This window comes from Ambystoma mexicanum, chromosome 6q, assembly GCF_040938575.1.
Source record: "Ambystoma mexicanum isolate Mex_15411 chromosome 6q, UKY_AmexF1_1, whole genome shotgun sequence".
Taxonomy (NCBI): Eukaryota; Metazoa; Chordata; class Amphibia; order Caudata; family Ambystomatidae; genus Ambystoma; species Ambystoma mexicanum.
This window is the reverse complement of record NC_090937.1, coordinates 496,775,917-496,799,460: the sequence shown is the minus strand read 5'-3', so window position 1 is coordinate 496,799,460 and position 23,544 is coordinate 496,775,917. Positions and strand designations below refer to the sequence as shown.

At 44.4% G+C, this 23,544-nt stretch overlaps 1 protein-coding gene across 40 annotated transcripts in view; it reads right to left on the bottom strand.

Moving 5' to 3' along the window:
- The window catches only part of ANK2 (ankyrin 2), a 1,645,279-nt gene that overhangs the window by 149,123 nt on the left and 1,472,612 nt on the right, over window positions 1–23,544 (bottom strand). For 22 of the 40 annotated variants that reach the window (XM_069630993.1, XM_069630997.1, XM_069630984.1 and 19 more), the window contains 4 exons: window positions 19,073–19,105; window positions 14,904–14,925; window positions 3,507–10,643; window positions 2,138–2,212 (listed from right to left, as the gene is read on the bottom strand). In XM_069630993.1, the coding sequence (XP_069487094.1) occupies window positions 2,138–2,212; window positions 3,507–10,643; window positions 14,904–14,925; window positions 19,073–19,105 (7,267 nt within the window). The remainder of the gene's footprint in view (window positions 1–2,137; window positions 2,213–3,506; window positions 10,644–14,903; window positions 14,926–19,072; window positions 19,106–23,544) is intronic. The other 18 variants (XM_069631003.1, XM_069631005.1, XM_069631006.1 and 15 more) reach the window with 3 other exon arrangements.

Here is a 23,544-nt window from a genome sequence, read left to right as displayed (position 1 = left end):
AAGTAGCAGTGGTTTCTTTTTATTGTCAAAACACTGGAAAGGCGCTATTTTGCAAAAAAAGCACTAGATTCGGCTCTGGGGATTACTGCCGATCTGATGATTTTAGGGGGTGATTTCAACATGTGGGCGGATCTGGAATAGAATCGATTGGCAATAGGGAGGGACAGGAGCCAGTATTCCAGGTCGGTGGCCCAGGGACTCTGTAGTATTTCGAATCATGAGGCTTGAAAGATATGTGTAGGCATGTGTACCCCCATATAAGAGGATTCACCTTATTTTCCATACCCCATAATACCTAAACTAAAATGGATTATCTGTTACTGGATAAAAGAGTGGTAAACAGGTTCCCAGCCTATGGGATACAGCCGGTGGGGTGGTCTGACTAGAATATGGTGCTAATAGGCATCCTCATGGGGGGATACCAAAGCGGGGGTCTAGATGGGTGTGCAACACATTTTTGTGGCGGGACAGCGTTTTCACTGAGGAGTTGGGAAAAGAGATTGAGTAGTATTTCAAAGTGAATGACACAGTGGTGCTAGGTGTCGGTGCAGTGTAGGACACAGGTAAGGGACCGTGGAGGGGCCTTCTAATAAGGGAAGGAGCGCAGAAGAAAAGAGAAAGAGGGATAATCAAGAATGGGCTACATAAGGAGATAAGGGAACTTGAGAGGCAGCTACAGAGTGAGCCCCTGGGGAAGGAGGATATTTTAGCAGTGTTGATGTCCAAGGGACTGGACCTGAAGGCCCTGGGGATGAGGGAGACTGTACATAAATTGATATCCCTCAAACAAATATTTTACGAAAAGGGGATAATGCAGACTCCCTCCTTGCTGTAAGGTTGAGTGTGCAAGGAGCTGAAAGGTGGGTGGATAAAATCCAGTGCCAAGATGCGGTAATGCATGACGAGCCAGAGAGGGTTGTAAGCAGCTTTCCGGCTTTTTTTTAATTGGGAACTGTATGAAAAATAAGGTGAACAAATAGATAGAGCGGTCCTGAGGTATCTAGAGAAAGTCGACTTTCTGATACTGTCAGGAGGAAAGGTAGGCAGATTGAAGTCTCCCATAGTGTGGGAGCTAGTGGCAATGGCTATGCAGCACATGCCATTGGGTAGGGCCCCGGGAGAAGATGGGCTCACCACTGGGTTTTACAATCAGTATTTGATGCGCCTATTGCCACATCTGACTACATTGTTCAACCACATCCACGATAAGGACCAGCTCCCGTCTTCATTCCATGAAGCCCTGACCTCGCTCATGCGTAAGGAGGGAAGGGGCCGTACTAAATGTAGATCGTATAGACCGATTCTGCTGCTGAATGTTGATTAGAAGATCTTTGCGAGGACTCTGTCAACAAGGGTTGACAGAGTACTGCCAGAATTGGTAAACTCTGACCAGGCAGGGTTTATCCTGGGTCAGCAGGGAGCGGATGCCCTGAGGAAAACACTGAATTTGATGGAAATAGCCGGGCTCATGCTGGATGCCGAGAAAGCCTTTCATAGGGTAAATTGGGGCTTCCTCAATGAAGTGTTGGGGAAATTTAGTTTTGGAGGAAGGTTTTGAAGGGGGATTAGGGCACTGTACCCAGAACCCAAGGCCAGGGATGTGGTGAACAGAAGCGGGTCAGACTCCTTTCGGTTGCAGAGGGGATCCAGGCCGGGGTGCCCCCTGTCTCTGCTTCATTTGCCCTGTCCCTTGAGCTGCAGGCAGATTATATACGGGTGTTGGGGCGGATCCAGATGAATTAAGTCAGAGATAGAGAAAATAAATTGGGTCGGCACATGGATGATATCCTGCTGCACTTGTGTAAACCCACAGGTGCCGATTCCGGAGGCTATATCAGTCATTGAAAAATATGGCGAGTTGGAGGCTTTCAAGGTTAATTTAGGGAAGTCAGTCTCTTTCCATTTGATAGGCAGCTGGGTGCCGATCATCTTAGTGACCTTACCCCATTATCAATGGAAATACAACCAGAGGAGTTCTCATAACCAGGGGTGGTGATTACCAAGATGCTTGATGGCCAGCTCGGGGCCAATCAGAACAGTGGCACATGACTCTGTGATGTAACATGATGCACCTTTTCTGCTGTAAAAAAGAATCTTTAATACAATTGAATTGGGGGGAAAAAGAAGTATAGACTACCTGTCCAGCTGAAGCCCAAGTGATCAGCAATATGCGCAAGCCTCTCCTCTGTCCTCTCTTGGTCTTCATGCGGATCTGAAGAAGGTCAAAAGACAAGAGTCACAGGTTCTCTATAACACACAATGGAAAGTCTGCAAAGCAGCTGCAACCCAAACCAGGCCAGCTGACCAGCGGGAAATAAATCAACTTTGCTTAAGGCTTGTAATTGGTGGTCTGCCTTTCCGTTTTCTAGAACAAAAAATCAGGATGAAAATGGGTGTAGAGGATGTGTGCGTACTGTTCCCACACCTCCTTCAGCAAGCTTTGCGATGCAAAATGCACAGTGTGCAAGTGGACAAGTTAATTTCTTTTGACTCCATGTTTGCGGACACCTGACTGTCATCCATGATAAATACTTCGAGAAACAGTGTGCCCGTTTTGTACAAACTGTTGGCAGCTGCTGTTGGGTTTGATTTCTGCTGAAACCAACCAGGTACAAGATTTGGATGGAAAGCTTTTAATGGAGGCATGGGAACAGCCTTAAGTCACACCTGAAAAAATATTTCAAAATTTGCAATTTTACGTCAGAGTATGCCTCTTCTACGTGCTCTATGGAACAAGCTGTCGAGAAGGGCAGCAACTGGGAATAGCGGTTCCCCACTGCCAAAACAATGGTTTCTATATGAGACATTAGAAACCGCATCTGTGAGATAATATGATGCCAATATCATGCCTAAATGGTCAAGGCAAGACATCACCACCACAACAGGCAATGGGAGAAAAACAATATTCATTACGGGACCATCAAGACATGTTAGGTTTGAGCTTCGGTCTTCACTAAATACACAAGTGATTTCTGCATCGACTCCTCCTGATTTCCAAGCAGAGACTGGAAAAACAAAATTGTTAGAATGGCTTAATATTAGCACTGTGCTATGGTCTGCTGACTTCTGACATCTTAAGATGTTGGGAAGCTTCTCACGTATGACCCCACTCTTATTAAATTCACTCAGAAGTCAAGAACAAGAGAGGAGGGATGAGGAAAGCCCCGGGGGAGCAGGGCTCAAAGCAGTTCCTGGTGAAGCCCTGAAAAGATTGGCTCGTTCAATAGGACGATTTAAACTCAAACCTTGCATGATCTTAACATCCGGCTGAAAATAATTCACTTTAAATGTTACTATTGCTAATGCTTAAAATAAGCATTCACAATATGCAATCTTGAGATTGTTTTCAGACACCCGATAGAGACATGGCACAAGAAACATACGAGCACAGCTTGCACGAACACGACTACGATCACAGAAAGCGTAACAAAAATGAGACACAAATCACAGAAATGACAAACTCTATGACATGCGTAGCACAGGTTATCCCTGCAGATGGCAAATACCTTCAACATGATCATGAACAGGCTCATCTGGGATGCGCTCAATTTGGGTCTCAATGGACTCGTCCCAAATAGGCCTTGTGTCAAAGATGTCTTCAGGAACAGACTGCTGTGTCTCAAAGGATGGCACATTCTCAATCACGGAAACATCTAGGGTGCTGCTTTCATCGTCAGACACCACTTCTTGCTCCTTTTCAGCCTGTGTGATCCTATCGACTAACTTTGATGCCTCATCGCTTATCTCTTCAAAGAAGTCAATGGAGTTTTTGTAAAGTTCGAAGAACTGCTCTTTGCTGTCTTTTGTGGGACTGGAGGTCCTCTGGCTAGAAGCAACGGTTTTCGCTTTCACTGGCAGTTTAGAAGGAAACACCTTTGGTTTTGTTGCCTCGTCTTTCTCTGGCTTGTGCAGTGCCTGACCTGATCCCTCCCTCGTGTCTGTGTCTGCCTCAGTGTAGCTTCTAGCTTTTGTGGACCGCCTAGCCTTAGAGTCAAGGGATGAACTTGCATCAGATTCAGACTTGCTACGGCTCTCCTGATTGGAAGATGGTTTGCCCGCTAGCTCTGGCACTAAAGCACACTCAGGCATGGTGACTGTTTCTGAGGATATGGACTGGTGATCACCTCTTTGACAACCAGTTTTTACAGGGATTTTGGACTTTGGCTTTTCCTCCTCAAACTCATGAAGACTACCTAATGGTGGACTTGGTTGTTCTTCTGCAGGACATGCTGGTTGCAGTACTGCTGGTAACACAGGACCAGCCCGTACAGGAATTTTGGATTTGATCTCAACAGAAGGTTCGTTCTCCATGACAGCGGTTGGTATTTCAATCACAGACTTTTGCTCTTCTGGGGAAGAATCGGGTGAATTGTCATCCTGCTCAGAATAGATGGACCTGGTAACAGTGGAAAAACTTAACTGAACATCGGTTGTGGACTGTACAGGACTATCAGGGAAAGACACACGAGTGCTACCAAAGGAATCATTTGTTTCTGTTGTGGGGGAGGGAGGGGCCTCAAGCATTTCCAAAGTACAGGAGTCTTTCTTTGGTGATTTTGAAGATGCTGAAATGCCCATTTTGATAGGAATTCTAGACTTTGGTTCAGTTTTGATACTTTCCTGACTATCGTTTAAGGTTGTGTCCTCCTCTGTCTGGTCTGTTAAGGCAGTGGCTATTGGTTCGTCTGAATCTGAAGATGTAATCGTTTCAAGCGAGCCCTCATTCCTTTGTAGCTCTTCCTCCATGGCCTCCTCTTTAATATCCTCCGGTATGATCCCATCTCTGCACTCCTGCCCTAGTTGGAAAAAGTGGAATCTTTCTTCTGCATAGGTCCTTTTGGTCATATCGATTGCCCCACTTCTGGTCATTTCAAAAAGTTTACCTTCCTGAAAGAGAAAAGGGTTTTGCTCACTTGTTGGGGTGCCATCTTCTGTCGGTGTCCGCACAGGGGTGGTGTCAGGTGTTGCGCCCTTTGATTGTTTGTCCACCATCAACCCGAATAGCATTTGCTCTTCTTCTTTTACTCGGGCTTCAAAGGCTGCATCATCTTCCCGTATGGCACTCCACGTGTCGGAGTCGCCCTCAGATTTTGTGATTAACACTGTGCTGGGCTGCTCTGAAGTTACATCACCTGAAAGAGTGAATTGATCCGTTGCGGTGGCATCGGGTGTTAAAGGCAATGATGCTCTGTCTAAATCTAAAGGTGATTGCCCCGTGACATCATCCTTCTCTGACTCGATTTCCAGGAAACCTGGAATCTGATTGTCTTCCATGTCCGATTCCCAGGAGAATGCTTCCATGTGAGTACTTTCAGAAACCCCATCTGCATCAAATGTTTCCATGATGCTGGAAGGCACAGGAGGCAGGCTTTCTGCATGTCTATGATCAATTCCAGAGTGAATGTCTGGACTTGAGAAAAAGTGACCGATAGGAACATTTTCATATGGGCTGGTTACCTGTGGCTCTTCACTAACATAGTCAGAGTCTGTGCAGTTAACAATCAAAGGGAACCCTTCCCTTTCACTTGCATAGGAGGGATACTCTGCTGCAGAATAGTCACTGAAAATAGATTCAGTGGAAGCTATCGATGTCTGGTCCATGTCCATGGAATTATCTTCCACAGGCGAAGAAACAGAATGCATATATTTTTGCATTTCTCCCAATGTATCATCAAAATCATTGACAGAAGATGCAAGGCACTGATTGGTATAATATTCATTGGATGTGTCATCCTTTGGAATTCTAGCTTCCCTGACAGTGATATCTTCTGTTTCTGCGTCATCATCGTCTGTTTCAGAATCACCTTGATGGAGCAGTGCCAGTGGATCTCCATGAACATCCATACATTCCTCAATGACCACAGCATCAGCATGAGGAAACCGCCCGATGACTGCTTCACTCTCATCTGTGTAGTGAAACTTGGATGCACTGTGTTCACCCACAAGGCCTGCATCAGTGTGAAGTTCGTCTGACCATGCTGGGGATGTAGTATCACTAGTTTCGCTTATTCTTTGGCCAGGATGGCTTTCCGTCTCTGGCTCGCAAGGGTTGCCATCTTTCTCCTCCACTTTGAACGGCTCTTGCTCAGGTGCAATGGGCTCATGTGAAGCATCTTCAGGGCTTGAACCTGAACTTATGCTTTGGGGGCGTGGAGACGGTGGCTGAACCCGGATTGTGGTCTCCAACAAGACCCCAGGTCCAGTTTTTCTTTTCAGCTGTGACAACTCGGGCTCACTTTCTGAGGAGGTGGAAGAACTCTTTCTTCTTTCGACCGAGACAACAACTATTTGTAAATCTTCATCTTGCACAAGCTTCATGTCTTGCTCCTCAACTGTGTCGTCACACTGCATATTGCTGGTTTCTGGGTCGAAAAGAGCATCTTCGTGCTTTGCCTCCTTTCGATACTCCCTTTTTTGTTTGGCCTCCAATTCAAGCTCATCAAACATTTTAACTTTTGTTACCATTTTAAACATTTCCTCCTCAGGTGTGACTCTCCTCGTCGGTTCCAGTTCCGACTCATCCTCTGGTTCATCCACGGCTTCAGGAATAGCGGGTTGCGTTGGAACGGCAGACAGAGCTTGGAGTTCTGGTGTTTTTGGCGTGATTTCATAGCTGATCTCCTCAGAACTAGGGGTGTCTGGGGAAAGTGGGCTTTTTCCTGAACTTTCCATAAGGGACGTCTGCTCTAAGCTATCATCCTCAGCACTGCCATCAGCATCCCTGAGAAGTCTCGTTCGGACAGAGGCAAAGTCTGTGGAAATGTCTGTTCTGCTAGAGATGACTTGAGATGAATAGTGTCCCATATGTATTCCACTCTTCATCTTTGGATCAACGGGACTGTTTTCAAGAGAATCACGGCAGGGAGACTCTTTCGTTGGGCTTGGCTCAATGGAATCAGGAGTTTTATGTGATGAGTTATCTTCTACTAGAGGACTTCCATCCAAGGAGTCTCTGTGGCTCATGGCAAAGGATTCATCTGCGACTGGGCTTGAGCTTTCAGTCTCATGACAGGTAAGGGTCAGCTCCAAACCTTCAGGACTTCTAACTGTTGTGTGCATAGTGTGATCTACCAGAGTTGTGTCATGCCTTTCTGCAAATTCTGAGTGTGTTTTGAAATCACTGTCGTTGCCAGAACTAATAGCTGGTGTTTCCCATACTGACTCACTAATAATATCGTTCTCATATTTAGGGCTTTTCGGGCTTGGCATGTCTGTGGTATGTTTATCAATATCCTGTTCTTCTCTATATTCTGACTGTTTTTCCGAATCAGTCTCTATGCAAGAACTATTTTCTGTTGTTTCCCATGCCGACTGGCTAATAATATCGATTACTTGTTTAGGACTTTTCGGGCTTGTCATATCTGTGACATGCTTATCAATATCAGACAAAGTTTCAACTGGAACTGCGTACATGTCTGTTGCAAGTGGCCTAATATCATGGTCCTCGGCTTGCACTAAAAGTCCTGCGCTTGTAAAATGTGCACCCCCTTCTGGTGCAGAAAGGCCCACATTAGCCAGGACATCATCTAAATCCTTGCCCTCTGGTCTTTCTTTCTTCTTGAGTGCCCTTTCTCCCTCCGTGGGTGACAGTTCCCCTACTGCACCCGGCTCTTCCAAATGTTTTGATTCTGGCGCAGAGTGTTCGTCATCTTCGTCAAGTTTCTTTGGTGAGGAAGAAAGACTTTCAGGACTTGTTCCTGGTGATGCCAAACCCTCATGCTTATAGCTCTCCTCTGAACTGATCTGCGGTGTGCCATCCATCAGGCTACCACTCGGGGAATCTGCAGCCCCTTCATGTTTCATGCTTTCTGAGCTATCATCCAACGTGCCGCTTTGCAAGGGCAGAGCGGGCAGGAACCCATCATTCCCATTCTCTGATGGGAAGGTGATGTTAAAAGGACTGGTCAGAATTTGCTCTACGTGGAATTGTCCCTCGTGGCTTTCGGCGAGCTTTTTGAATAGTTGGTACTTGTCATTGTCCTCGAGCTCTTCTTTAATAACGTCAGAAAAGTCAGTGGAGGTTTTTCTGTCGGGGCTGATCTGCAGGTCTGAGTCTTTGTAAAGATCCCTTGCCTTTCCTTTCAAGAGTGTGCTATCCTGTGTGCTTTCCTCATCAAATACTGGGTAAAACAAGTCTGTTGTTCTGTAGCCATGTCTGGTTTCCTGTGCATCATCCACAGGAGATGACAGGGAACAAATAATTTCTATTTGGTCTGTTTTCAACATTTCATAATCATGTGGTGCAGATTTGCTCTTACTGTAAACCTTGTCTGCCTCACAATGGCCACCTTCTTCAAAGCCCTGACTGTATCTATGTCCTATGTTTCTCCCTGTTAAAACCTGATCTTGATCCCCTATCTTAGTGGGGAATGCTCCTGTGTGAGAATGATCTATGAACGACGTTTCAGTGGCGTGCAGCTGTGTAGTTGGCGTGGCGTCTTGTGAGGGCTGCTTTTCTACCTTTTCCTCTGTGTGATCATGCTCTGTGATAGAGACTCGCGAGGCTGCAGTGACATGAAGCTGTGCCGCTGGTGTGGCTTCTTCTGAAGGTTTCCTTTCAACCTCTGCTTCTGAGAGAGCATGCTCTGTGACTGAGGCTGGCAAAGCGACAGTGAAATGTGGCGGTGTAGTTGGAGTGGCTTCTTCTGAGGGCTGCCTTTCTACCTTTGCTTCTGTGTGAGCATGCTCTCTGGCTGAGGGGTCAGTGACATGTGGATGTGTGTTTGGTGTGGCTTCTTCTGAGGGATACTTTTCTTCTTCTGTTTCTGAGAGAGCATGCTCTGTGACTGAGGCTGGCAAAGCGACAGTGAAATGTGGCGGTGTAGTTGGAGTGGCTTCTTCTGAGGGCTGCCTTTCTACCTTTGCTTCTGTGTGAGCATGCTCTCTGGCTGAGGGGTCAGTGGCATGTGGATGTGTGTTTGGTGTGGCTTCTTCTGAGGGATACATTTCTTCTTCTGTTTCTGAGAGAGCATGCTCTGTGACTGAGGCTGGCAAAGCGACAGTGAAATGTGGCGGTGTAGTTGGAGTGGCTTCTTCTGAGGGCTGCCTTTCTACCTTTGCTTCTGTGTGAGCATGCTCTCTGGCTGAGGGGTCAGTGACATGTGGATGTGTGTTTGGTGTGGCTTCTTCTGAGGGATACTTTTCTTCTTCTGTTACTGCGCGAGCATGCTCCGTGGCTGAGACTGACGCAGCTGCAGTGAAATGCGGCTTTGTCTTTGGTGTGGCTTCTTCTGAGGGATGCTTTTCTACCTTTGCTTCTGTGTGAGTGTGATCTCTGACTGAGGTGTCAGAGACATCTGGCTGTGTAGTTAGTGGGCCTTCTTCTGAGGCATGCGTTTCTATCTTTGTTTCTGTGTGAGCGTGCTCTGTGACTGAGACTTGTGAGTCTATGGTGAAATGTGGCTGTGCAGTTGGTGTTGCTTCTTCTGAGGGCTGCTTTTCTACCTTTGCTTTTCCAGCTTTGTACTCAAAGAGCCCAGACTTCTCCTTAGAGGGGTCCTGCCCTGACTGGAAGGCCCTCATGAGCTCACGCACTGACATAGTCTCCTCTAGCTTCTCTGTTTTGGCAGAGGGTGAAACAGGTGGCCCAGATGTTTGCCCAGATGTCTGCTGTGGTTTCTCTAACAGTTTAACAGAGTCCTCCACAGGACCATCCCTTGGCAGGACTTTGCTGGGTACTTTTGTACGTTCTTTCTGTTCTTCTTCTACGCGCTTCTGGAGTGCTTTAACCTTATCTTTAATTGAGCCAATGGGAGTCTCTTCTATTACTGGTGATACGTCCTTAACTTTTAATGTTGGTGCAGGACTTAACCCTGGTTCTTCATCCAAAGACTCCTCTGAACTAAACTTACTAAGTCCTAATTGCCCATCTGTACCCTGTAATTCTTTCTCCTTTTGCAATTCCCTTTCCTTTAGTTTTCTTCTTATTGGCTTTTTAATTTCAAAAGATGGCTTTTTCTTTTCCTCAGCAGTTTGACTTTCGGCAAGGTCAGAGTTCAACGTCCTCTTATCAGAACCCCTTCGAACAACAACAGCTTCAAATGTTTCATGCACAATATCTTCTTCTGGCAATGTTGGCTGAGGAACATCATGAAGAGGCAAATAGGCTCTAAGATCCTGGGTGAGGTAATCTACAATTCCTGTCATATCTTTATTTACCACTTTGTCCTGCTGCCCTCTATCTATCCTAATTTCAATACATGGAAGTTCAGGAGATTCTAAGAGTGTCTTCTTTTTTGCCTCTTCTACTTCGTCATCACTTACAATAACCCACTCTTCTTCATCATCGTCGTCTTCTGCCCTTGCATTTTTTTGGCCAGGTTGCACTCGCTCAAGACTTGGTTCTCCTCCACTGTATGTGCCACTTCTCAGAATTTTGTTTACTTTTTCCAAGTCCTCTTTCACCTTTTCGACAATTTCATATGGCTCCCCTGGCTCTTCTTCTGCTCCTTTGCCGATGTCCTTCACTTTAATTGTACTTTGCTTGAGGGATGTGTCAGTTGTCAAGATGGCCGACATTTTGATCAAATCTTGTTTCATTTCAGAAACTTCAGAAAGCAAGTCTGGACTCGCTAACACAGGCACTTCGTTGACCAGCTGACTTTTCAGGATAGATGTTTCCGTAGATTCAGTCTCTTCGTCATCTTTGAGGCGAACAAGAAATATTAAAATAAAATGGAAACCAAAGAAACAAAAAAGAGATTGGAATATGCAGTCAGGACTGAAACGACAGTGTCTTTGGTTGGATTGGTAGAAAAGTTCAAAACAAGGGTCCACAGTGGCTTTGTAATACAAGAGCAGAGCAAAGCTGAAGGAAACAAAAATCATGGGGAGATGGGCAGGAAATAACTTGCTTTGTTTTCACACTGGAGCACATCCACACAGACAACACCGAAGCAATAGCAAAAAAAGAGCACAATACACAAAGGAAAAAAACAGCAAACGGAAATGGATAGGGGATACAGGAAAACCACATAAAAAGAGGCATCTCAAGATTGTTAAGATGTTGTAAATCAATGCTCAAATAAACATAAAGAAAAGACAGAGAAAAACGCATTGGAGTAGCCCAAAAGTCGATTTCCTCTAAGAAAAAGCCAATGGCTGCAACCTGTCAGTGCCGCAACTGAACAAGTATGTACATTATGGTATACATTCAATGTCAGGACACCTGTCAAACTGAGTAGAGAATTCTAAGATAATCCGCCGGGAAAATATAGTAGGAATCATCGGCAACCGGCATTTCATCTCAAGGAATATCACACCTCGACAAAAGGGGTAAACAAAAATATATATATATATATATATATATATTTAAAGAGGTATGGTCCTTTCCTTGGAGCAACCTCATGCTTCAATGAAAAAAAAGGATAGAGAGAAATGAGGTGGGGAAAAAACAAAGGATATAATAACTGTGCATCAACATAAAAGTGAATTCATACAGTGGGAATGCAATGCACAGCAACCAAAAGACTCGGAAGCACTCACACTCGACACAAGCACGGCACATGTAAAGCCAAGTTATTTCCATGCAAAGCGAGGGTGTGGCAAACACAGGGTAGGTATGGAGCCTTTGCTGCGAGGACTGAACTTGTATGACATAGTTGAGATGGCAAACAAAACATGACTATGTAACATTGTATATACTGTGGTGAAGCGCTGCCCCCCTACAGAAGTGTATATGGCACCTGTGGAAGGGCGCACAAAGAGAGGCTTGAAAGATGTGTGTTTCATTTCGCATTCTGTGGTTACTCTGATATATTGTTATTTCTTAAAGCGCCTTAAAGCGCCTTTCATTATCGTATTGCTGACAAACATGTTTTTCCAATTCCGTGTAGCAGCCTAATGTTGTTCAGTATTTGTCAGCTCGAGGGCCAGTAGGGCTGAAGGCTTTTTGCCATAGTTCCTCAAGTATTTAATGGTTCTGTAGTTTCTGCCTCATTTCTGCTGGCTCCTGGGGCACATTAAAAGTGCCTGTTGTTGGCAACACGGGATGAATGAATGTCAGGTTAACAGCGGCTGTTCACTTGGCATTATAATACAGCAGGACTAAACCTTCAGTGGAGTAGGATAACCTTATTAGGGGTGCAATGCACAAAGAGCTGTTTAATGCCCACATGCATGTGCCACGCATGAGTACAGGCATAGCGTGGACTAGGTAGCTCCCGGTAGCCCCAGGATGTGGCTCAAATTGAACTCGAAACCTATACTGTAGATCACTTAACAAGACCAGGAAATAAGAGGACTCGAAGAGTGAGTGCTTCGCAAGTTCTGGAAGGTGCCATAGTGCCACAATTACCCTGAACCCTATGCTCACACCTGAGTGATCAAGCAACCCCTTCCAGTTCTTCACTGGTGGGCTGCTTGCTCTCTGTCTTGTCAAATTCTTAGCATACTGGCATTGAGGAAGGGAGGTTTGCGTGTGTTTGAATCAGATTATGAATAAACCCCTGCTTTTGCGCCTTATGTTGTCTTTATGTTCGCTATTTTGCTTGCACTTGTTTTGGGGTTTCTATTGAGTGTTGTCTTACTGTGTTTTGTGTTTGTCGCTTTTGTGGGGTTTCTTTCCTGTTGCCCTCTTGTGTCTTTTTATCGACTTCGTGGTGTTCTTTCCCTTTGTCCTATTTCTGAGTTATGTCTCTTTTTTACAGATTTCGTTATGTCTGTGTTTTCCTCCTCCAAGTAAAGGTAGCAGATGAAGGCTGGCCGGTGTCCTGGACCGAGGTGTAGACAGAGAAGGGCATGAGCGGGCAAAGCCCACCCAAAATCTGTGAATGCCCACTCTGCAGCACCGTGTGGGCATTTACAGATGTTAATGTCACTGTAGTGGGCACAAATACATGAGCTTAAGGCCCCACTGGTTAGACAATCCTGGCTACGCCTCTGGTCCTGGAGCCTAAGGCCACCAGGACTAATCTCCACACATGGTGGGGGAGTTACATGAACCAACCAGGCAGCCATCTTGCTTCGACAGGATTCTAGGATGCTGCTTTAATGAGGAAGGCCGCTTTTTATATGAAGGACAGCAATAACAGCGTCCCCTTTCTATGGCAAGCCAATCCTGGGTTGTTATTGCTTCTGCAGAGAGGTTTCCTTGTGGGATGAGGACCCTGGTGGTTAATGGGTTTCTGTTTTCTTGATTTACATTTAAACACATGTATCTATCATTTCCGATATCATTTAATATGGTGTCCAGTCGTCCCCGCAACAGAGGTCTGCTGGCACAGGACAGATGCCCAAGACTGAAGCTGGAGACTAGGAAGCACCCCTTAACCTGGACCTTTCTTTCGCTGGCCAAAGAAGACTGTAACCAACTCTGCCTTAACCTGCCGAGACTCCATCATCCTTGGTATGTAGGAATGTGATGGGAAGAGTGGAAGGGGCATGTTCATCTGGAATAAAACCCCCATTTCCTATTTGCAGACGTAGGCGTGCAGCGCTTTGCGCTATAACTAAATGATGTGCTTGGCCCTAACCATGGTGATGTATGAAGGGCGTTTTCTATCATTGCTTCTATTTCATGGTCATATGTATAATGTGTCGACAAGTGATTTGCACATAGTACGTAAGGCTTTGTAGGGAATACTTTAAGCAAAAACAAATGGCTGGAAAGTTTAGAATTCATCTTAAACCTCTGGAAATTTCTCTGGGTTACCCTCCTGACCATCGTTCTTCACCTGCCGAGCGATTACAGGAAGCGGAAAGACCATATGCAAATCAGGCTTAGTCCCACCCCCAAAGGGGCAGTCCAGCCCGAACTGCAACTGCTTGGTCACATCCCTTCTGCACAAGGCCACAAGCATCCAAAGACATGTTTCAGCCTCATTGGCCATCATCAGTGAGGGGTAACGTGGGTCTCTAGGCCCAGCAGGCACATTAGCCATTAAAACATGCCCCTCTTGCCTCATTTTCCATGGTTTTCACGGCTGATAGTTTTATCTGCTGTACAAGGGTAGTTATAGACCCTGGGCCTGATTCTCAAAGAGTTTGTGTTGAGAACATATGGAGATATTCGGATGGAACCAAATTTGCAAAGGTCATGCCCTTGTGTGGTGATGCTAACGCACACGTAGCGGAGGCATTCACATGCACCTAAAACGCATCTTGAAGATGCTCCAATTATTTTTCAACTAGCGCTGGGGCAAATCTTTGCGACTCCAAGGCTGTTGGAGTAAATCTTAGATTCTGCGGACAATTCGTCGACACCTTAAGAGCAAATGTGTAGGAGTCCGGCACGCAGCCCACTGCGTGAGCCTGCGTGTTAGGTAGGGGGCTTCTGATGCATGATGGGCTAATGATTTTTTGGTGCATGGTTTCTGTCACTAGTTGCTGCTGCCCCTTCTCAAGTGCACACAAGATGGCGGATTCTGAAGTAAAAGCATTGTGTGGCATGCTTCAAGAGTTTAAATGGAGCAGCGTTTAACCACAGTAAAACCTCAGGATGACAATTCTTTTTTTAACAGTATCACTTTTGCGCCCAATCATTTTGAAATAAACAGAGGGCAGAAAGTTAACAACAGAAAAGTTACTGTTACTTGGTCATATGAAATGATGCAACTTTAATGAGATGTCATGAAATAGATTTTAAAAAATTGCATGTGATGCAATCCTCAGCGGGCAAAAGAGAGGTAGCGGGAAGATAGTGGTTGTCAAAGGAAAGTTTATACAAGTGTAGGTAGTTTGAATGCTTTAGATCGAATTATTAAAGTCTATATGATTGTACAGTAACTGCATGCAATTCTAGGTATTATTGTGCAAATGCAATAAATAGATTAATAAACTGTTATATTACAGTGTTGGCTGTTAATAACTAGAAGTCAGTAGCGTTCAGGCTGCCGTCTTTCACTCTACAAATGGCCCAAACAGCGCAAGTAAACACAACAATACCCCAGAATTTAAAAGCTTACTCTTTTCTGATGTGGTGTTGCCCTAGAACAAAAGAAACACAAAAGTCAAGTGTTACAGGCTTCCTGTGGTGGGCAAAATAAGGTTATCATTGGTGAATAGAGTGACGTGTCCCACAGAGATACATTCAATAAGAAAGTGCACAGGCCCCAGAACTCGGTAGAACGTCGAGGTTTAGTGAGTCAAAATACTCCCCAGTGATTTCCAGTAAACCTTTCAAGTCTTGTAGATATATATATATATATATATATATATATATATATATATATATATATATATATATATATATATAAGTTTCCTGATATACAACCACAGCGAAATGAGAAAGCATTTTCGGAAGTTTGCATCGATTTTGCACTGGAGTTGTTCCGATTGCTTTGACACACTTTGTGACCCATTGGGAACATATAGTAAAAATATCACATGGATTGAAAAGGACGTGGAGAGGCTAAACAAAGATAACAAACATACTTCAAAACATTAGTGTTGTGTCGAATTAGGTTTTCTGAACCTGCATTCCTGTAATGAATATGGCCCCTATGTCTCATATGTCAAATGGAGCGGCGAGGCCTGCACCATTACCAAGGCTATGTGGCCACCAAGTCATAGCCTGAACCTACAGGCTCACTGATTCAACAGGGGGGCACAGACATGAAGTGTCTGCGTGTCTGAAGTTTCTGCGTATCAGCGCATTGCCTCAAAGTAGCTGTGCAGAACTGCGGGGTGGTGTCAGCACAACAGCTAATCCTTTCTTATGTTCTTATGAACTGGGACCGACAGATCCCTACAACACCAGTGGTGAAGGGGTGGCTGCGGTGAGGCAACAAAAGTGAGGAGGTGGACTTAAAGCGGAAGGGGTGGCTAGGAGGAGGTGAGAAAAGGAAGGAGGAGATAGAGTTAAAGAGGGAGGGGTGTTTATGGTGAGTCAACAGAAAGGAGGCGTTAAATGGGAGGGGGTGGTATGGGAGGCAAAGGAAAATAGGAGCAGTGCAGTTAGAGGGAGGGGTATAGGAGGCAACAACAAAAAATGAGGTGGAGTTAGAGGAAGTTATGGGTGGGTGACAAAAGGCAGGACAAGGTGGAGTTAAATGTGAATTGGTTGTAATAGGACGGTGACAAAAGGAATGAGGAGGCACAAGTTCCTTTTCTACCCTGATGGTGGCCATTGCATCAGACTAGGCCGTGTGGCGAGCAACCTGAGCAATGCGTGGAACGTGCCGGAAGTAGAGGAAGGGATAGCAGGAGCGGAATGGGGAAAGAGTTCATGAAGGTGGGAAGAGCTAGGGGAAAGTGTGCACTTAGCGACAGCCACAGCAGTGCAGGAGGCTGGAAGGGAATACAGGTTTTTGCCATCAGTGCAAACCCACAACTCTAGCCGCATGATTGGCTGGTACAATGCCAACCAGTGCTAATTTTCTGCAAACACTTAAAGTATAAATTTCCTCACTCTCATTATTCTTCTGAATTATTTTATCCCTGCTCCTGATTTCTGCTCTCTTCTCTTCCCAAACATCCACAACCCACTTCTCAATCTATTTCTCTTTATATGTATTTGGAAAAGAACAATGCGTGTGGACCATTATCTCCTCTGTGTTATACATAAAGCTTTCTGTTAGCCTCTGGTCTTCAGCACTTAAGCAAAACAAATAATAATAAAATAATGATCATGCTTTGCTTACAGCACTACACCCCTCTGTATAATTATGTACTGTTGACACACACACACACACACACACACGCACGCCGCTTTGTTATTTTGTAAGTACACCATGACCAATATTTAATCCTTATTCGAGTGTCAAAAGCCCATATGTACTGATGGTCGCTTAACATTTGCCACGCCCTGGCAGCCTTAAGCATTCTAGGGACTGAAAACCAGAAGCCTACTGTGATTGCGCCCCTTCTCCTCACTCGTTTTCAAATTTAGATTCAGACTTAGAACAGTAGTTTAAGGTGTATTCTGGGAAAAGTCATGCTCTCGCTAATATTTCCAGTAATGTTCACCTTTTTTGTATTAGTTGAATTCAATGATTATTTTCAACCTAAAATTGATGCACGCTGATAAAGTCCTTAGCTCACTCTTGGACATTCTATGGTACATCCCAAGGCTTGTGTTGGCTCATAAGACCACCTTGGAGTGTCCAGAAACGTCAGAATACTGCAGTGGGATCCCTGCCACAATCTCATGTGACCTGCAGAGACCTCTTTTCTGGCAGCCCTGATTGTGTGCAAGATACTACAATGATACCCGCCTACACGCTTGCTTCATTCTTCATGCCTTGACAGACAGTGCTATTAGTTAGGTATGTGCTTAGGGTATCATTATTATTATTATTATTTTTTTTTATTTTGCTATTTGGTGAACAGGTAACCTTCAGCAATCTTCCAAGATTGTTTGTCAAATTCAAACAAAGCCAACATAATGGATGTTTACGGATAAACCGTAGTTATTAATCAATTAGTTTACTATCTTCAAAGCATACATATATGTTTTATAAATACATTATAGATTAGCTTCAAACATTCAATAAAATAAACTCTCATAATTTAAAACAATACTAAGTGTCCAATTTAATTTCTTTCCAAATCTTGAAGAATACAATTTAATAAAGCAGATAATGCCAACACTAATGAAATGTGATCACCTCTCATCCACTTTTCCCAAAACGTCTTTGTCAGAATAAATGCAGGCCTAGCTGCGAATTTTGCAAATTGATCTCAATGTCCCTCTGTTAAAGTCAAACAATCTTAAAACCCAATGTTTAGTTGTTTCAAAGGACTCACCTTCTTCCTCTTTCACAGGGCCAATTACCTCTCAGGTGTGCATGAGCTTAAATCTAAAATACATATAGATCCTATGGATGCTTCTATCAGGGACCTTTTTTTTTTATAAAAGGCATTATGGTTCCCATTTTCATTGGAATCTCAATGAATTACTTTGCTAAACTTTTCTTAGACAAACGTTTCTATCCCAATCCCACGCGTGCTTTGAATTGAATCCTTTTATCGCTGAAACTGTTGGTTTTATCTTATTGAGTGTGTTCTTCTTTATATGAACTAAACTAATAAGATTATTTTAAAAAACTCCTAAACATTTATATTTTTTCACTACATCCATGATGTCGCAGCCATCTTCCATTTAAATGATTGGCAAATATTTTACTTTTGACTAAATTCCATTATTTTCGTTTTTTTAATATGAATTTCTAGGTTATTCACCCCACTGTATATATCGAGTTTATTTAACAGATGTTGCAGACCAGTTAGTATCTGGTCCATCAACACTAGATGGGCTTCGTACCCCAACCAAGTAACGGGACGAGTACCTAGTATCCGAAACAGCACAATCTTTGCTCTGTTGTTAAAGCACTGCAAAATGCACCCACATTTTTCTGCTAATGTGAACATATTGTGGAAAAAGTTACACTCTAAAAATGTACTTTTGACAAAAAATGTGATCATGTAAATGACATTATAAACAATAATATTTTTAATGTTTGGAGATAGCATTTGATAAAGTAAACAGTCATAAGTACCTGTTAATAGAAGAGTTGAGAAAAATCTATATTTGTGTAATATGCTGTGAACACTGCTGACAATTAATTGGTGGGAATGATATTAGAAATGAAATTAGTGTGGGTGCTGGGACTCGACCAGACAGGCACAGTGTGTGAAAAGTGTAAGTTTAGGGGTGCCCCATTCCCTCAAAGAAAGAGAAGAGAAATTATACAGAGTGAAAGGCGATCACTAACAAAAAAGTTGAAAATGTTTTCAATAACATGCTTTATAGTTATCTTTTACAGAACAAGTGTACTAGATAGAGGACCAATATTTTTTACAAAGTTATTTTTAGAAAGATATTTTTTCCACCAACATTTTTTCAAAAGTTACTGCATGGAATAATTTTTCTTGCACTTCTCTCGCAAAGATGCACGTGTCAAAATTGAATTTTGATTACGAATGCCCTGCCACACTAGTGTTCCTTAGACCCCACAGCCCCCTTGGTGGTGGTGAAAGGATAAAGGGGAGTTAGGGGAATTTAAAGCCCTCTGGCTAACATGTTAATATTAATACTCTTCTTGCCCCACATTGTCTCTGTCAAAAACCAATGTAGATCAGAACAACATTACAGCGGGTGGGACTCAAATAGTGTCATTGCATTCAAAGTTACCTCTTCATCTTGCTCTTGATCTGACTCAGATTCCTTTCAGCCCCAGGAGCCATGCGAGGAGAGACAAAAAAAGAGCAGGAAGAGCAAAGGGATTTAGAAAAAAACATAGAACCCACACAGTACAGCGGCCCTGCAGGCACTCACCACCAGCAACCACATCACTCATCAACCCGCCCAAAAGTCAAAAGATGCAGGAAGGAATGGCAGGAACAGTTAGCTGGAATTCAAAAGATCTTTAGGTTATTGCTGCCTGCCTTGATAGTGTGCCATGCAATGCCAAGAGGGAGGATTGTGTTAATCACTTGACTTCTCAGCTGCACTTCCTGCCACGGCAAAGGTTGTGGTCACATACCATGTGCACTGAACAGATCATGTAATGAGATCGCCAAAAAATGTGCAGACCCCGACTGAAATATTTTCAAGGGCACTAGACACAGTTGTCTTAGCTAGCGTGACCTTGTTTCACTTAAACCTTGTTATGCTTGGCGGTGTGGACCCCACTTTCAAGGCAATACCAAAGGAGGGCGTTATAGTTGGAACGCTTCTAGTGTGTTTGTGTGTGTCTCCAATAATTAGTAGGTATTCAAACTAGTTTAAGGGGGTGGCTGTGAGTCATGCCTCTGCCCACCCACCTTGGTGTAATTTCCTAAGTTCAATACATTCCAATGTTGATGCCGCCCCCAATATATGAACTTCTTGACCCTTACTGGACCTGCTCTATGCCTAATATATGAGGGCCTTGTCCATTGTTCACATTTCCCTTCCACTACTGGCATAAGAGCATCGTATCGGAATATATGATAGCAATAACACCCAATCCGGAGGGCCGAATCAGGTGGTAATGGCCGAGGGACCAAGCTATAGCACAAGGGCCTTAAGGATGGACCTCAGTGCCATTACCATCCGAGTCGGTGTGCCAGATCGGGTGTTATTGTTATTAGCACCCCATGTTTTTTCGATCTGAAAACCTTGGCTGCTGACAGCAATGTAGTTTGAATGAATGGGACGCTCGAAGCCTCCCGTTCAATCAAACAATATGCTTACCTAAGATGGCCACTTTAGAGCTGGAAGTCAGGGCTCCAAGTGGACACCAGGCATCTTCAGATGATGGGTGGCTCTTGAAAGATTAGGGTGTGTCTGTGCCGGCGGGTTTGTGAACCTATCCAGTTGCATGAGTTCATTAGGGAGGGTTTCAGGTTGGGTTTGGGGTTCTTCTTTAACAGCACGGCTAGTGGCCATCTGGATGGTGCACAGGTCCTAGGCTTGTTGACTGGTGTTGAGGACCTGGCAGCTCATCTACTTAGGTGATATGAAATCTCCTGGCCCAGCGTCAGATCTTTCTTTCCCACCTGGGCCTTCCCTTTGGTGCTTAAGGCCCTCTCAGCTGCATTCTTCGAGCCACTGGAGTCGATCCCAATCTATCGCCTTTCCTACAAGTGCCTTTTCTAGGTGGCTATTTCTTCAGCAAGGTGGCTGGGGGCACAGGGAACTCTCAACTTTAGTCCACCTTTCCTTTGGTTTGTACCTGAGCAGCTAATCCTGCGACCCTCTCAGCTTTTCTGCCCTACATTTATTTCTGATTTTCACCTCTATGATGATTTAGTCCTTCCCACCTTGGGCACAGTCTCTCCTGACAGTCTTTCCCCCCATCCCCTAGATGTAGGGAGAGTGGTCAGGTTTTTCCTCGAGCGGATTTCCAAGTGTAAGAAAGGGGTCATCTCTTTTGGCCCAGGCCATGCAAACAAGACACCTTGCACTGCTGCCTTGAGTAGATTGATCAGGAGCACCATTGGGTTGACAGACCAGTAGTAGCTCCCATGAAGACTCTCCTTCCAGCCGGTGTTAAGTCTCTCCACAAGGTCAATGGCTGTGTCTTGCACAGAGGTCAATGGGGTCCCTGTAGAAACATCTGTAGGGCAGCCACATGGTCTTCTCCGGACAAATTGATCACATTTGCTTCTGCTGTTTTGTCTTGCGTGAATGAATATTTACTAATGAAAGGACACTTTTGCGCCGCTTTTGCCTTTGGTATTACTGTTCATTACCCATTGCACTGCTTCTGTGCTCTCATTCATTAAGAACTGTCTCGAGGAAGATGGGCGAGAGGTATTGGCCCGATTACTTGCTGATAATCCCCTTATGCTAAGATATGCTCTTCCTCATTCCAGACCTGCAACCCACCCTCCCTTCCCTGGGTAGATACTGAGAGGAATGCTGCTTGGATGGACAGGATGTCTTGCAGTGCCGGCCTGTCAGAGCTTTTGTTGTTGTGCCATTTGGACAGGTTTTTCTGTCCCTGAGGTGGGGGCCTCGTTAGATAAAGACTGGGACAAGGGAAGGCGCTAGTGCAATGGGGACACCAGTAATTGATCGGGCAATCCCAGCAGCTACGATTGCTCCAGAGAAGGAAACTGGATGATCTTCAGATAAAAATGCCTGGACCTAGATATAAGGGTCCCCTAAAATGGATGGAACCTTATCACACATTGGAATAGGGTTCCAGTGACAGTGAAGATTTAATATGTCAGCCAAGTTTTTACTTCTACATTTGGAAGGGGACTGGGTCACTGGCAAGAATTTTAGTTGAATAAATGAACTTCATAATATAATGTGTAAAAAGTAGCAGAAGGAGCTCCTAAGAAATCGCACCCAATTGTCCAATGTTCAATATTTTCTGCCTGTGTGCTGATTGTTTGTGCTTTGCATTAGAGATGAGCGTTGCAGATTTGTAATAATAGTTGGGCAGAGTAAGCGTAAAACCCCTTGCAGAAATGAAAAACAAATACTGTGTGACGTGCGCGTGACAAAAAGAGCTGACAATGCAAAGCTTGGAGGAGCTTCACTGATCAGAGGAAAATAGGAACTCATCAAAACACAATGCTGAATTTTGGGAGGGGGGTCAAGGTTCACCGGCAAAGATCTAAATGAGCTCTGTGCGAGTCTGACCCACTCATTACCTGAGAGATTCCCGTGGGTGAAATGATATAAAGCCAGCAGAGGGGCATGACGGAACGACTGACACGCGGCACAGCTTTCGGGGCATAAGCCTAGGGACTTTTTCCTTCTGCAAGGTCTTTATCCAACCTCTTGCCCCCTTGGCATTGCACTGGAATATCCTAATAATTGTAATTTACCAATGGCTGACTTAACCCCACAAATGGGGCTTTGAAAAATGGGTGCTAACTGCAAGGCCACCCAGAGGGAGACTTGCTTTTCTTTTTTGATAGGCGGTGCAATAGAGAATTTCCTGGGTCAATCCTGACTTCTGGATCTTTATGAAGCAGCATTCCCAAGAAAGATGACTTGTAACACAGAGCCCTTTGTTCCTTAGTGATTAGAATGGGTGTCTCTCTGATAGGAAAAGAGCAGATTCCCGGGCAGCAGCAAATTATGTGTCTTCTGAAACAGAAGTTTGAAATTATTTTATATTTTAGGGCTGCAAAGGGGATTCTACGCGCCTTAGGGTAGTCAACTGCGTTGAATGTCACATTTGTTTTCTCACCCATCTGTCCAACTCTATTAGACTCAGTCGTAGGCAAGCTTGATATCTTGAACTCTGCAGTTACAATGGCTATTGGTAGCGAGGTCAAACAGAATGTATGGCTTAGGGTAGCTTTGACAGAGGCGTACAATACATCCAACAAACCTTTAATTTTGCCCACATTTTGTGGGGGAATTGGATGCCCATGGGAGGTTCCTGACCAGTCAGTCGCCACACCCTTGTTCCAGGCATAGTGACTATGCTCCGGATTTAAGTCTTTTGGGTGATGAGCCATAACATCCCTGCACTGCCGGTCCTTTCCTCCTATAGAGTAGTCTTGGGCTATCCAGAGCTGCATCAATACACGTGTTAGGCATAAAACCTTTAATGTCAGGCATACACAATTATCCACTAACTTCTTTCTGTTCCGAAGAAACAAAAATATTGCATAAGGTTAAAGATAATACATTGCAGCCAGTCCAGTGCCATGGCCTAAAACTCGACTTATTGATGGTAAGATTGAGCCTATGCATCCAGGCAAGAATATGCATATCAGACCTTCACGCATAGGATAAAGGTCTGTTAGCATGAAAACTGCAGGGTGAAAGGCATGCCACGCTGCAGCCATTCTCTTCCGTACCATAGTGGCAACTGGATGCGCATAAAAAGGGTAACTGTATCAACTGATGAAATTCCCCTTCAGAATACATTTACAAGGCTGGTAAATTAGAATGACCAGATGTGCTTCTTTGAATAAAACACTATGATCAATACTATTGATGAAGCTTTGAAGGATCCACAGCATGCGTTGGGTAGGTCTGCAGTGATGCACTACAAACCAACGCTACTCCAGTGCCCCTCAGCAGCACATAACCTTTAGAGGAACCCGGGATTTGAACAATAACCACCCAGATAGGTATACCCAGACTTATAAACCATTTGTATATATGAAACATGTCCTGCATATTTCATCGCAGATTTTACAACATCT